The sequence below is a fragment of the Cervus elaphus genome, chromosome 13 (genome assembly GCF_910594005.1).
Source record: "Cervus elaphus chromosome 13, mCerEla1.1, whole genome shotgun sequence".
In the NCBI taxonomy this organism is placed as follows: domain Eukaryota; kingdom Metazoa; phylum Chordata; class Mammalia; order Artiodactyla; family Cervidae; genus Cervus; species Cervus elaphus.
This window is the reverse complement of record NC_057827.1, coordinates 44308374-44323816: the sequence shown is the minus strand read 5'-3', so window position 1 is coordinate 44323816 and position 15443 is coordinate 44308374. Positions and strand designations below refer to the sequence as shown.

The window sequence follows — 15443 nt, the reverse complement described above, 5'->3', positions numbered from 1 at the left end:
CAGATGTCTCCATTCCAGACCATAATCAAGTCATGAAGAAACAGGGACCCCAAGAAAACTCCATTTCTGGAAATGGAGCTGTTCATTTCTAGAGGCAGCAGAGGGCCAGCCCCTGAGGGTCAATGGCTGGTGTCCACTGTGTTGAGGCAGTGGTGGAAGCCATCGTGTCTCTGCCCGGCATCAGCTGTGATGCCTCACCATCACCCCAGCGTGGTTTTGGGCGTGACTGCTGGCTACAGAGGCTCCAAACCTGGTTCTCCATCTTTCTCAGCTCTCCTGTGAGCAGGCCAACCCAGTTTTCTTTCTTTCCTTTCCTCTTTATTCTTTTCCCTTCTTTCCTTCCTTCTTTCCTGTCTTCCTTCCTTGTCATGTTTACTGAGGTATAACAAACTGACAGTAAGATATACCCTTTTAAAGTTTATAATTCAATGACTTTTGCCAGGTATATTCAGATGTGTAACCAGTATCATAAGGTACAGACTATTCCCATCACCTGATGAAGTTCCTTTATGCCCTCTTTGTAGTCAAGCTTCTCTCCCTGTTCCCAGCGCCCATCCGATCTCTTTGTTCTTGGAGGTTTGCCTTTTCCAAACCCTCATATAAATGGATCTTTCGGTATGAGGTTTTTGTGTCTGACTTTTTTTCCCGCTTGGTATAATGCTTTTGAGATTCACACATGTTGTATGTAACAATTCATTCCTTTTGTTTTGTTGAATAATATTTGGTTTTATCACTATGTGTTTATCCATTCACCAGCTTATGGACATCTGTTTTTTCCAGTTTTTGCTTATTATATATAAACTGCTGTGAATGTTTATGTACAAGTCCTTGTACAGACATTTGTGTTTTTTTTTTTCCTTAGATAAATACCTTGGAATGAAATCACTGGGTCATATAGTAAGTATATGTTAAGTTGTGAAAGAAACTGCCGGATTGTTTTCCAAAGTGGTCATTCCATTTTGCATTACAAGTTGCTCTGCATCCTCTATGGTGCTTGATAGTATCAGTGATATATATATATATTTTATTTTAATCATTTAGTAGATGTGTAGTAGTATCTCATGATAATTTTAATTTTTGTGTTTTATAATATGCTTGTAAATGATACAGCTTTTAAATTTCAGTTTTCAATGGTTCATGACTAGTATACACAATTGATTTTTATAATTGATTTTGTATCCTGCAGCCTTGCTACACTCACTTAACAATTCTTATAGCTCTTTTTTTATAGATTCTTTAGGATTATGTGTGCGGGTAATCTTGTCAACTGTGACAGTTATATCTGCTCCTTTGTAACCTGTATGGTTTTATTTCCTTATTGCTTTGGCTAAGAGCTCTTCTTAAAGATTTTTGAATCAGTGAGAGCAGATTTCATTTTTGTGAAGCATGTACAGCTTGTACAGCCTCTTACAAGGCTCCTTCTTTTGTTGAGATGTGTATTTACTTTTATACCTGACTTTGTGTGACCCTGTTTAAGAAAAAGAGGGAAAATTGTTAAAGTTCTCACAAAATCTGGCACCTCCTGCTGTCTGCTTCCTTGGATCACTGCTTTATTTATTTTGTTATCCTCTTAGACTTTTTGTAGTACCATTTTGATTCTTTTCTGGGCTTTCAAAAATTCTGATTAGATTCAAAAGAAAAAGAAACATCATCTTAGTCCATTTGAGATTATTGGATCTGGGTGTTTGATCAATTGATTCTTGGTCAGGACTCAAAACTTGCTTTTTGTGGTCCAGGGGAACTGTCACTAGGCCATGGATCACCAGTTGAGCTTCCTTTTTGTTTTGTCTGTGAGACGTTTTATTTAGTTCACAACTTTCTCATAGGTTTTAATTTTTTGCAATCTGATGTCTTTCCTCAGAATCATGGACTTTCAGTCTCATTTGGGCAGCATTCTATAACCTGCTGTCCTGGTTGAAACATTGATGGAGACGTTGCAATTTTGAAAATTTATGTATTCCTATTGATATATTATTTTGTTATATTTATTGGGCCACCTGAAAGCTTTACTTCCTAGAAGAGGAAGGATTGAGTCTGTGGAGTTAGCAGGACTCTAGGATAGTTGGCTAATTAATTCTTGGAACATGTGGTTGTCCTCACCTCCTGCTTGCTTATTTCATGTGAGTAGCCCAGGCTTTGTTCTGCCCACAGTTCCTATTGTCTGGGAACAGTTGATTTCTCACCATCCTCTGAGTTGCTTTTCTTACCCAGGTGGGAACAAGTAAGTACATATACTTTATTTTATTTATCTTTTTAATACTTTAATATCATTTTCAGTGTTTTGTTTCATTTGGACTTTTGACTGAGCTGGGTCTTTGTTGCGGTGTGCAGGATCGTCTCCAGTTGTGGCATGTAGACTTCTCTCTTGTACCTCAAGGGCTTCTCATTGTGGTGTGCGGGCTTCTCTAGTTGCACTGAGCGGGCTAGTTGCCCCATCGCATATGCGAATTTAGTTCCCCAACCAGGGATTGAACTCACCTCCCATGCATTGGAAAGTAGATTCTTAACCACTGGACTACCAGGGAAGTCCCATTACATATACTTCATAAACAGATGTCTATTTAATAAAAGAAGCAAAGTACTGTATGTGTTAACATTAGTAAAAAAGTTAAATGTATCCTACTACAGTCATCATTCTTGTGTATTTCAACTACCTTTTTTGTACTTCTGCTGTTTGGAACTTTCCTTTTTGGATTGTCATCATCTCACGGTCTTTCCCAGATTCAACTTGTCCAATGACAATAATAAAATATCATGTTATTATTGATGCTTCAGAATGAGGTTGGTTGCCTTGTCCTATTCTCATGGCTGGTGATCTTTAAAGACATACAGCTTTCTGACAAGAGGATGTTCCAATGCCATCGAGCCTGATTTGTTTCCCCCAAGATGTGGACTTCGTGCCCCTCCTTTAAGTAGAGAATAGTACACATGAGGCTTATGAGAGTTGCTGATGGGAGCAGACCTACTTTGTGTGTGTGTGTGTGTTTGAAATATAGTTGATTGGCAATACTGTGTCAGTTTCAGATGTACAGCAAAATGATTGTTTTATGTGTGTGTGTGTGTGTGTGTGTGTGTGTATGGGCTTCCCAGGTGGCACTAGTGGTAAAGAACCTGCCTACCAATTCAGGAGACATAAGAGACACAGGTTCGATCCCTGGGTAGGAAAGATCCCCTGGTGAAGGGAATGGCAACCCATTTCAGTGTTCTTGCCTGGAGAATCCCCATGGACAGAGGAGCCTGGCTGGCTACAGTCCATAGGATAGTAAAGAGTCAGACATGATTGAAGCGACTTAGCACTCATGCATGTGTATGTATGTATATGTGTGTGTGTGTGTATAATTTCAGGTTCTTTTCCACTATAGGTTATTAGAAGATACTTAATATAATCCTTGTGCTATACAGTCTGTTTTATGGAGCAGACTTAATTTTAAAAGAAAAGCATTTGGTTTCTTACCACTAAGGATGATGCTAACTGTAGGTTTTTATATGTGTTCTTTACCTGTTTCAGACATGCCAGCTATACTAGCTTCAGTTCAGTCGCTCAGTCGTGTCCGACTCTTTGCGACCCCATGAATCGCAGCATGCCAGGCCTCCCTGTCCATCACAAACTCCCGGAGTTTACTCAAACTCATGCCCATCGAGTCCCCTCAATGCCATCCAACCATCTCATCCTCTGTCGTCCCCTTCTCCTCCTGCCCCCAATCCCTCCCAGCATCAGGGTCTTTTCCAGCGAGTCAGCACTTTGCATGAGGTGGCCAAAGTATTGGAGTTTCAGCTTCAGCATCAGTCCTTCCAATGAACACCCAGGACTGATCTCCTTTAGGATGGACTGGTTGGATCTCCTTGCAGTCCAAGGGACTCTCAAGAGTCTTCTCCAACAGCACAGTTCAAAAGCATCAATTTTTCAGCACTCAGCTTTCTTCACAGTCCAACTCTCACATCCATACCTGACCACTGGAAAAGCCATAGCCTTGACCAGACGGACCTTTGTTGGCAAAGTAATGTCTCTGCTTTTTAATATGCTATCTAGGTTGGTCATAACTTTCCTTCCAAGGAGTAAGTGTCTTTTAATTTCATGGCTGCAGTCACCATCCGCAGTGATTTTGGAGCCCAAAAAAATGAAGTCTGACACTGTTTCTACTGTCTCCCCATCTATTTCCCAGGAGGTGATGGGACCAGATGCCATGAGCTTAATTTTCTGAATGTTAAGCTTTAAACCAACTTTTTCACTCTCCTCTTTCACTTTCATCAAGAGGCTTTTCAGTTCCTCTTCACTCTCTGCCATAAGGGTGGTGTCATCTGCATATCTGAGGTTATTGATATTTCTCCCGGCAGTCTTGATTCCAGCTTGTGCTTCTTCCAGCCCAGCGTTTCTCATGATGTACTCTGCATATAAGTTAAATAAGAAGGGTGGCAATATACAGCCTTGATGTACTCCTTTTCCTATTTGGAACCAGTCTGTTGTTCCATGTCCAGTTCTAACTGTTGCTTCCTGACCTGCATACAGGTTTCTCAAGAGGCAGGTCAGGTGGTCTGGTATTCCCATCTCTTGAAGAATTTTCCACAGTTTATTGTGATCCACACAGTGGAAGGCTTTGGCATAGTCAATAACGCAGAAATAGATGTTTTTCTGGAACTCTGTTGCTTTTTCGATGATCCAGTGGATATTGGCAATTTGATGTCTGGTTCCTCTGCCTTTTCTAAAACCAGCTTGAACATCTGGAAGTTCTCGGTTCACGTATTGCTGAAGCCTGGCTTGGAGAATTTTGAGCATTACTTTACTAGCATGTGAGATGAGCTTGCTTATAGCTTTTATCATGAATGAATGTTGAATGTTGTCAAATATTGTTTAGCATTTATTGAGATCATCATGGAATTTTTCTGTTAATATGGTGAATTATGACAACTGATTTTTTTTCAAAAGTTGTTTTAAATGTTCAATGAACTTTGCATTGACCCTACTTGGTCATGATGTAATAGTGTTTATTTTTTCTGCTGGATTCAATTTGCCAATTTTTTATGGGGAATTTTCATAATTTTCTTGTAATGTCTTTGGTTTTCGTATCAAGGCAGTGTTGACCTCATAGAATGGATTAGCAAGGGACTATATATAGTTAATATGATTTCTTCCTTAAATGTTTGGTACAGTTCATCAGTGAACTCATCTGGGCATGATTTTTTCTTTGTGAGAAATTTTAAAACTAAGGCCCCAATCTCTTTAATAAATATTGATGTTATCTTTTTAAAAAGTGAACTTTCAAATGTTATTTAAATCATTCATTTTATCTAAATTATCAAATTTTTTTTGCCTTAAGTTGATTAAGCTTTTTCCTAATTCTTTCAATATCTGTAAGATCTGTAGTGATGTTTCTTCTTTAATCTTCATATTGATAATTTGTATCTTCCTTTGTTTTTCTTGATTAGTCTGGCTAAAGACTTATACAATTTATGGAACTTCTCAAAGAACTAGCTTTATGAATTTCCTGTATTAATTTTCTCTTATTTCTTTGGTTTCTGTTCTTTATCATTTGCTCCTTTGACTTATTTTGATATAACAAAGTCTTCTTTCCTTAGTTTTTTTATTTTATTTATTTATTTATTTTTTTAGTTCTTTTAAATATAGAAATTTAGATTATTGATTTAAGACTCCTCTTTTTTTCTAATATAAGCACTTAATGCTACAAATTCCTCTCCAGATAATGTTTTAGCTGCATTCAACAAATTTTGATACACTGTAGTTTCATTTTTGTTCCATTCAAAGTATTTACTAATTTATCTTATGATTTCTTCTTTTGCTCACAGGTTATCTAGGAGTGAGTTGTTTAGTTTCTAAATCTTCAGGAATCTTTCTATGATTGATTTCTCATCTAATCCCAATATATTCAGAGAACATACTTTGTGTGATTTCATATTTTTATATTTGTTGAATGTTGTTTTTCAACATTGTTTATATATTTGTTGAAAGTTGTTTTATGGCCCAGAATGTCCATCTTGATGAATGTTTCATGTTCACTTGAAACATGTTTATTCTGCAGCTTCTGGGTGCAATATTCTGTTAATACCAATTAGGTCAAATTAGTTGATGCTGCTGTGCAAGTCTTCAGCATTGCTGACTTTTTCTCGGGAGGTACTTCTATCAGATGCGAAGAGAAGAGTGTTTTGTGAAGTCTTTAAATGTAGTTGAGAATTTGTCTGTTTTTCCTTTTAGCAATAATCAGTTGTCCCTCATGTATTTTGAAGCCTCCATTAATAGGTACAGTGACATTTAAGATTGTCATGTCTTGATTAATTGACCCCGTTATCTGTAGGTGATCTGTAGGTGGGCTTCCCAGGTGGTGCTTGTGATAAGGAACCCTCCTACCAATGCAGATGTAAGAGACTCAGGTTCAGTCCCTGGGTCAGGAAAATCCCCTGGAGGAGGGCATAGCAATCCACTCCAGCATTCTTGCCTGGAGAATTCCATGGACAGAGTAGCCTGGTGGGCTACAATCCACAGGGTCTCAAAAAGTCAGGCACTACTGAAGCCACTTAGCATGTGTACATGTACATTGTATATAATCATTGATATGGTTGGATTTATATCTGCCATCCTGCTAGTTATTTTCCACTTGTCCCATCTTTGTTTTTTTTCTCTTTTCCTGTGTTCTTTCAAAGTTACTGGATATTTTAAATAATTTCATTTGTTTCTACTATTGACTGACTTTGCTCAGTTGCCCATGGACTATAGCCCACCAGGTTCCTCTGTTCATGGAATTTTACAGGCAAGAATTCTGGAGCACCTAGGTTGTCTTTTCCTCCTCCAGAAGATCTTCCCAACCCAGGGACTGAACCTTTATCTCTTGCACCTTTTGCATTGGCAGGTGGATTCTTTACCACTGCGCCACCTGGAAAGCCCATTGACTCATTAGTTTCCTGTATTTTTTAAAAGATTCAAATAAATGCATGGCAAAACCAATACAATGTTGTAAAGTAAAATTAATTAATTAATTAAAATTTAAAAAAAAGATTTATTCTTGGGATCACAGCATTTATCTTTAACTTTTGACACTTGCCTTTCAAATGATAGAACTGTATACTTTCATTCTTTTCTGTTACTATTTCACTTTTTGCTTTTTTTTTTTTTTTATTTAAAAAGTACATATTTATTCACCACCTGTTTTGGTCAATCTTGCTACAAAAAGACATTGAAAGACACAATTTTCTTCTTCAAAATAAAGACAATGCCGAACTGAGAGAGTCATTCTCTAAAGATTGCACAGTGAAAGGTATTACTTAGGTAAATATAAAAAAGCCTGCGACTTTTATAGAAACTATTTAAATCTACATGGAGAGAAAAAGTCAACCTATCGAAAATCAATCAGACCCTTGGCTACAACACAGTTAAGAACCTTTGAAGCCTGATCACATGTTCTCTGCTGTTTTACTGCCCATCCCTGAGAGTAAAGCATTTAACATTTTTTTAGTAAAGCAAATAAATCTTACTTTGACAAGAATGATGCTTAAGATTTTTTTTTCCAAAATATGAAATAAGCCCCATTTCATTTTAGTTGGGAAAAAAAAAAGAATGCTCTTTGCAAAGACCACTCTTCCTAACAATTTAAAATATTTGTATGTCAATCAATTTTAATTTTCTTTTTACTGGGTAATTTCTATTTTTCTGCTATTTATATATCACTCATTTTGTTTTTTTCCCTGTTTTTGTATATCACTCATTTTCTTATGGCCCATTACTTTATAATTTTTGTTAACAGGAGGATTTAATTGGAAATGGAGCAAAAGTACAAATAAAACTTAAAGGAATGCTGAAGTGAGATCTCTATTCTCCTGTGGTAAAAGAGTTTTATCAGAAATAATCTGACTGCCATCCAGGAAAAGCAAAACTGCCTATGAAAGAGAGAACACACATGGTAAACGTCTTCCTTGCTGTCTTTGGTCTAGCCTTCTTGGCCAAAATCTTCTGTAAACTTCTTTAGCTTCAACAAGTCGTGTTCATTGACTGTGGGCTTTGTGCTGGACAGTGACCGTAACATGTCCGACATGCAAACAACTGGCTCCAAAAGTTTATCCCCAGGGACATCCATCCACGTCATCTCAATGGCACCAGGGTCGCCTGGAGAGCAGGGCGTTAGCAGGTCATCTACTATGTTGTTAGGATCAGCTCGTGAAGGTCCGCGAACCTTTTTAAAATGAGTAGCTGACTGTACTTTCCTAACTGGCTGCATGAGTGCGTCCCGTACAATGATACTTATGTCCGCCCCTGAATAGCCCTCAGTTTTCTTTCCAAGGTCCCGGAAGTCTGCTTCTGTCAGACTGTTCTGAGTGGCCCCCAAGTGCAGTTTAAACATTGCTGCTCGGGCATGGGCCTCAGGCAAAGGAATGTAAATTCGTTTCTCAAACCTTCGCCTAATGGCAGAATCCAGAACCCAGGGTATGTTTGTAGCTCCCAGAACCAAAATTCCATCATTGTCCATGCCAACCCCTTGCATCTGAACTAGGAATTCTGTCTTAATTCTTCTTGCAGCTTCACTTTCATTTTCACTTCTTGAACCACACAGAGAATCGATTTCATCAATGAAGATAATCGAAGGTTTATTCTCTCTGGCAAGTTGGAATAAGTTCTTAACTAGCTTTTCACTTTCACCCAGCCACTTAGAAACAAGGTCAGAGGAAGATATTGAGAAAAACGTTGAGTTGTTTGCTTCTGTGGCTACAGCTTTGGCCAAATAGGATTTTCCTGTTCCAGGTGGCCCAAATAACAGGATTCCCCTCCAAGGCGTTCTCTTGCCTGTAAAGAGATGAGGAAACTTGATAGGCAATATCACGGCCTCTTTCAGAGCTTCTTTAGCTCCTTCCAGACCAGCAACATCGCTCCACTTCACATTGGGTCGCTCCATAACAATGGCACCTTGAAGTTGATTCTGCAGTTTCTTTTTTTCGGGATCATCAGATTCTCCTTCCCCATCACTGTCATTCCCCTTCTCGTCGGCGGGGGCCGGCTGCCCCTCCTTCACCGGCTTCTGGGGCTTCTTCTCTCTCTTCTTCAGGTACTCCTTCAGCTTCTCTGCTCTGTCAAGATACTCCGTACACTTCGCCCTGATACTTTGCTTGGCTTTATCACCTTGTGCTTCATATTTAACCACATGGAGAAAATACTGGACAGCATGCTGGTAGAGCTGAAGGGCTTCCTCGTAGTTCCCGGCCTTATCCTCCTGGGCCGCTTTGCTGGCAAGATCTATGGCTTTCTGCAGGTTGGTCGGGGTGGACGCCATGGCGGAGACCCGAGGCGGCTCCCCGGGGAGGGCCGGGGGCGGAGGCAGGCCACAGGGCGACGTCGACTCACACCTGGAGCGGCCCGAACGCACGCAGGCCGGCGGCTTGGAACCTCGCGGCTGCCTCCCTCGGGAACCTGTTCGGAAACCACCCGGCACTCAGACTGCGCCCGACCCTCCCCACGGAGCTTCCCCACTTTTTGCTTTTTAAAAATTATTTATTTTTAATTTGGTTTACAGTATTGGTTTGATTTCTGTTATACATCAACATGGATTAACCATAGGCATACAAAGGTCCTCTCCCTTTTGAATCTCCCATCTCCCACCCGTTCCCACCCCTCTAGTTTATCACAGACCCCAGTTTGAGTTCCCTGAGTCACAGAGCAAATTCCCATTGGCTATCTATTTATATATGTTAGTACTATTTCACTTTTTGCTTCTATATATGTTATTAACCCCCAAATATATAGTTACTATTTATGCTTTAGACAGTCATAATCTTTTCAAAGGGCTTTCCAAGTGGCTCAGAGGTAAAGAATCCGTCTGCAATGCAGAAGACTAGGGTTTGATCCCTGGGTTGGGAAGATCCCCTGGAGGAGGAAATGGCAACCTACTCCAGTATTTTTGCCTGGGAAGTCCCATGGACAGGGGAGCCTGGTAGACAGGCTATATAGTCCATGGGGTTGCAAAAGAGTTGGATATGACTGAGCAACTAAACAGCGAGAACAATAACAAATCTTTTAAAAAGTTCTAAAAGTAATTTCAGTTCAGTTCAGTCGCTCAGTTGTGTCCGACTCTTTGCAACCCCATGGACTGCAGCATGCCAGGCTTCCCTGTCCATCATCACCCACTCCCAGAGCTTGCTCAAACTCATGTCCATCGAGTTGGTGATGCCATCCACCCATCTCATCCTCTGTCATCCCCTTCTCCTCCCACCTTCAATCTTTCCCAGCATCAGGGTCTTTTCTAGTGAGTCAGTTCTTCGCATCAGGTGGCCAAAGGATTGGAGTTTCAGCTGCAGCATCAGTCATTCCAATGAATATTCAGGACTGATTTCCTTTAGGATAGACTGGTTGGATCTCCTTGCAGTCCAAGGGACTCTCAAGAGTCTCCTCCAACACCACAGTTCAAAAGTATCAATTCTTCGGCACTCAGCTTTCTTTATAATCCAACTCTCACATCCATACGTGACTACTGGAAAAACCATAGCTTTGACATAGATGGACCTTTGTTGGCAACGTAATGTCTCTGCTTTTTAATATGCTGTCTAGGTTGGTCATAGCTTTTCTTCCAAGGAGCAAGTGTCTTTAAATTTCATGGCTGCAGTCACCATCTGCAGTGATTTTGGAGCCCCCAAAAATAGTCTCTCACTGTCTCCATTGTTTCCCCACCTATTTGCCATGAAGTGATGGAACTGGATGCCATAATCTTAATTTTCTGAATGTTGAGTTTTAAGCCAACTTTCTCACTCTCCTCTTTCACAATCATCAAGAGGTGCTTTAGTTCTTCTTTGCTTTCTGAAATATTAAGGGTGGTGTCATCTGCATTTCTGAGGTTATTGGTATTTCTCCCAGCAATCTTAATTCCAGTTTGTCCTTCATCCAGTCTGGCATTTGCATGATGTACTCTGCATATAAGTTAAATAAGCAGGGTGACAATATACAGCCCTGATGTACTTACTCCTTTCCCGATTTGGAACCATTCTGTTGTTCTATGTCCAGTTCTAACTGTTGCTTTTTGACCTGCATACGGATTTCTCAGGAAACAGGTAACGTGGTCTGGTGTTCTCATCTCTTGAAGAATTTTCCACAGTTTATTGGATCCACACAGTCAAAGGCTTTGGCGTAGTCAATAAGGCAGAAGTAGATGTTTTTCTGGAACTCTCTTGCTTTTTTGATGATCCAACGGATGTTGGCAATTTGATCTCTGGTTCCTTTGCCTTTTCTAAATCCAGCTTTTGAACACCTGGGAGTTCATGGTTCATGTACTGTTGAAGACTGGTTTGGAGGATTTTGAGCATTACTTTGCTAGCGTGTGAGATGCATGCACTTGTGCAGTAGTTTGAACATTCTTTGGCATTGCCTTTCTTTGGGATTGGAAGAAACTTCAGAAAAAATTTACCTCCATTTTTTGCTTCAGGACTCTTCAATTTGTATAAATGCAGTTTTTCGTCTAGTTTCAGTTTTTCTGCCTAAAGAACATACTTTAACATAATTGGAGCACATCACTGCTAGCAAAGAATTCTTTTTGTTTGTCTGAAAAAAGTCTTTACTTTTGAAAGATTTTTGCTGGATGTAAAAATCTAAGTTAACTTTTTGTTTTTTCTTAGTACAAACACACACTGTCACTTCTGTTGTCTTCTGGCTTTCATATGTTCTGGCTAGAGTTTGCTGTGGATCTTATCCTTCTTCCTTATTTTATAATGTTTCTTATTTTTCTGGCTGCTATCTAGATTTTCTCTTTACGGTTGATATCTAGCAGTTTGATTCTTTTTTTAAAATTAATTGTTATGGGAACATAGTTGCTTTACAATGTTTTGTTAGTTTCTGCTGTGAACTTCACAAGGGAAGCCTGTGGTGGACTTCTGAACTTCCTTCCCATTCCGGCCCCCCCAGTGCATTAAGTAGAGTTCCTTGTGCTGTGCATAATGTTCTCGTTGGGTATCTACCTTGTATATAGCATTAATAGTGTAGGTGTGTCAATCCCAATCCCCCAGTTCCTCTCACCACCCTCACCCCTCTTGGTATCCATACATTTGTTCTCTGCATCTGTGTCTCTGTTTCTGCTTTGGAAATAAGAACATTTTTACCATTTTTCTAGATTCCATATGTCTGTGTGAATACACAGTACTTGTTTTTCTCTTTCTGACTTACTTTACTCTGTAAGACACACTCTAGGTCCATCTGTGTCTCTACAAATGACCCAATTCCGTTCCTTTTTATGGCCAGGTAATATTCCATTGTATATGTGTACCACAGCTTCTTTATCCCTTCCTCTGCTGATGGACGGTTAGGTGGCTTCCATGCCCTGGCTTTTGTAAATAGTACTGTTATGAAGATTGGGGTGTGTGTATCTTTTTGAATTATGGCTTTCTTCTGATATATGCCCAGTAGTGGGATTGCTGGGTCATATGGTAGTTTTATTTTTAGTTTTTTAAGAAACTTTCATACTGTTTTCCATAGTAGCCATATCAATTTACACTCCCAGTCATAGTGCATAAGGGTTCCTCTTTCTCCACACCCTCTCCAGTATTTATTATTTGTAGGTTTTTTTTTATATTGGCAAGTTTGATATTGGTGAGTTGATAACTCACTATAGTTTTGATTTGCATTACTCTAATAATTAGTGATGTTGAACCTTTTGTCATGTGTTTGTTGGCTCTCTGTATGTCTTCTTTGGAGAAATGTCTATTTAGATCTTCTGTCCATTTTTTTGATTGGGTTGCTTGTTTATTTGATATTGAGCTGCATGAACTGCTTGTATATTTTGGAGATTAATCTGTTGTTGGCCACTTCATTTGCAAATATTTTCTCTGTGGTTTTTTTCCTTTTGTTTAAGGTTTCCTTTGCTGAGCAAAAGCTTTTAAGTTTCATTAGGTCTCATTTGTTTATTTTTGTTTTTATTTTCATTTATCTAGGAGGTGGGTCAAAAAACATTTTGATTTGATGTCAAAGAATATTCTGCCTATGTTTTTCTCTAAGAGTTTTATAGTATTTGGCCTTTCTTTTAAGTGTTTAATTCACAGGATAGAAAGTCTGGAGATAAACCCATGCATCTTTGGTCACCTCGTCTATGGCAGAGGAGGCAAGAATATACATGGAGAAAAGACAGTCTCTTCAATACATGGTGTTGAGAAAACTGGACAGCTACATGTAAGAGGATGAAATTAGAATACTCCCTAACACCATACACAAAAATAAACTCAAAATGGATGAAAAAACTGGATGTAAGGCCAGACACTATAAAACTTTTAGAGGAAACATGGGCAGAACACTGTTTGACATAAATTGCAGCAAGACCTTTCCAGCAGTTTGATTCTGATGTCTCTAAGTGTGTGTGCGCGCTTGTGTATGTGTGTGTTTTAAATTCATTCTGTTTAGAGTTCTCTGAGTTCCTTGGTTCTGTGGCTTATTAATTTTGGAAAACATATGACCATAATCTCTTCTTCCCCATTTTTTGTCTTTTATTTGTGCATCTTCAATTACTCTTCTTTGATAATTATTCCAAAATACCTTAGATATCTTTTCTACCCCCCTCACTCTTTTTTCTCCTGTGCTTCAGTTTGCATAATTCCTATTTTCTTTTAAAAATAATTTTATTTATTTTTTCATTTATTTTTGGTTGCTCTGGGTCTTTGTTACTGAACATGAGCCTTCTCTAGTTGCAGTGATTAAAGGCTGCTCTTCGCTGCCGTGCACAGGCCTCTCATTGTGCTGGCTTCTCTTGTTGCGGAGCACGGGCTTCAGGAGCGCAGCACGTGTGTCCAGTAGTTGCAGCCTGTGAGCTCTAGGGCGTGCAGGCTCCAGTAGCTGTGGCTCACAGGCTCTAGACTGAGAGTTTAAAATTATTTTCCAATAGTTTCAATATCTGCTGTACTGCATGCGTCTGGGCTTACGGGTCTGGTTCTGTTTATTGCTGTGTATCTTGAAAACAGCCTATGAGTTCTGGCTTTTTGTAATACTTGTCATTTTCCCGGGACACTATGTATAGAATGATAGGGAGTGAGGTAAATCGGAATCGGGTATGATTTTTATTCTGTTAGGCCATTGCTGTGGGGCATTGAGCCAGTCTAGTCAGGAGTTTAGATGGGCTTGTGTTTTGTTGTTTCTGTGATTACATTCAGTATACCGCAGACTTCAGCTTCCTCTTGTGGTGGGCTGCTGCTGCCTTATGCTTTGTGAATGGCCCAGAATGCTGGAGGGCTTTTCTTAGTGTGTGTCCTTGACTGCAGCTTTTAGCAGACCCTTTTGATCTGATAGGCTCACCGAAAGTAAAAATTTTACACACTACATTATAGTTCTTTATATTGTTAGGGTGTCTTGTGATTTTTTTACATCTCCAGTGGAAGCAGGACTACACTTAATTTGCATTTAATAAACCTGTTTTCTATGTAAATCAGTTCTGTGTAACAAAGAGTTTGGCTGGTAGAAGAGGCGATGTACGGTCGTGTGTGTATGCTTAGCTGCCCAGTCACGTCTGACTCTCTGACTGCATGGACTGTAGCCCAGCAGGCTCCTCTGTCCATGGACTTTTCCAGGCAAGAGTATTGGAACAAGTTGCCATTTTCTGTGCCAGGCGATCTTCCTGACCCAGAGATGGAACTCACGTCTCCTGCATCTCCCGCATTGGGCAGTCAGACTCTTTTACCACTGGGCCACCTGGGAAGCCCAATATATGGTAGCAGTTGAGGTCAAACAACACACAGTTCAGACACAACTGGTTTTGAATCCTGTCTCTACCACTTTCCTTATCACTAACTTTACTTGCTAGGTGAGCAAATTGTCATTTAGTAAGGCAAGGATGGAATAAAATAATGCATGTAAAACGCTTAACACAACTCCTGATCCCTAGAAAGTGCTCGGTGAGTGGTTGTTATTATCAGATTTGAATTTTATATGTTAACCTAGTGACAAAGTAGGAAGTAGTCTGCAGGGAGGAGAGCCTAAGCCCCTGGAAGGCCAGTTAGCAAACAAGTCCAGAAGATCAGATGAGGGTTATGGGGGGCGGGGGGGAAATAGGGCTACAACAAAGGAAATTGAAGAGATGAACTCAGTAATCAACAGTCCTCTCCCTTGTTGTCTTGTGTTTATTCTTCCATCTTCCCTCTATTTTTCTACCTTTTCCATTAACTTCTGTTCAGTATCATATAATCCTTTAATTGTTTGTTTGGGTATCTTCCTCTGTCTACTAAATGGGACTCCTTTAAGGGGATGGGCCAAATTTGATTCTTTAGTATATTCCTTGTGCTTCATACACTGTCTGGCATATAACAGCATTAACAAGTTTGTTGCATTAAACTCAATTAGAAAGTTGTTCTGTTTTCTTTCTTAACGTTTATTTTTGGCTGCATTGGGTCTTCATTGCTTTGCACAGGCTTTCTCTGGTTGCAGTGAGTGGGGGCTATTCTTCATTACAGTGTGTGGGGCATCTCATTGTGGTTGCTTCTCTTGTTGC

At 39.7% G+C, this 15443-nt stretch overlaps 1 protein-coding gene and 1 long non-coding RNA gene across 2 annotated transcripts in view; one reads left to right on the top strand and one right to left on the bottom strand.

Annotated features, from left to right (window-relative positions):
- Window positions 1–862: 862 nt before the first annotated feature.
- LOC122706310 overlaps window positions 863–15443 on the top strand; it is a 53672-nt gene continuing 39091 nt past the window's right edge. The window contains exon 1 of the long non-coding RNA XR_006344368.1: window positions 863–897. This is a non-coding gene — a long non-coding RNA (uncharacterized LOC122706310). The remainder of the gene's footprint in view (window positions 898–15443) is intronic.
- On the bottom strand, window positions 7127–9458 carry LOC122706307 (vacuolar protein sorting-associated protein 4B-like). The gene has a single exon (XM_043921446.1). The coding sequence runs from the start codon at window positions 9267–9269 to the stop codon at window positions 7935–7937; it is 1335 nt and encodes a 444-aa protein (XP_043777381.1). The 5' UTR covers window positions 9270–9458; the 3' UTR covers window positions 7127–7934.

Bases quoted from the DNA above. Each gene is read 5' to 3' on its own strand.
- LOC122706307 (XM_043921446.1), bottom strand. From the start codon at position 9,269: ATGGCGTCCACCCCGACCAACCTGCAGAAAGCCATAGATCTTGCCAGC.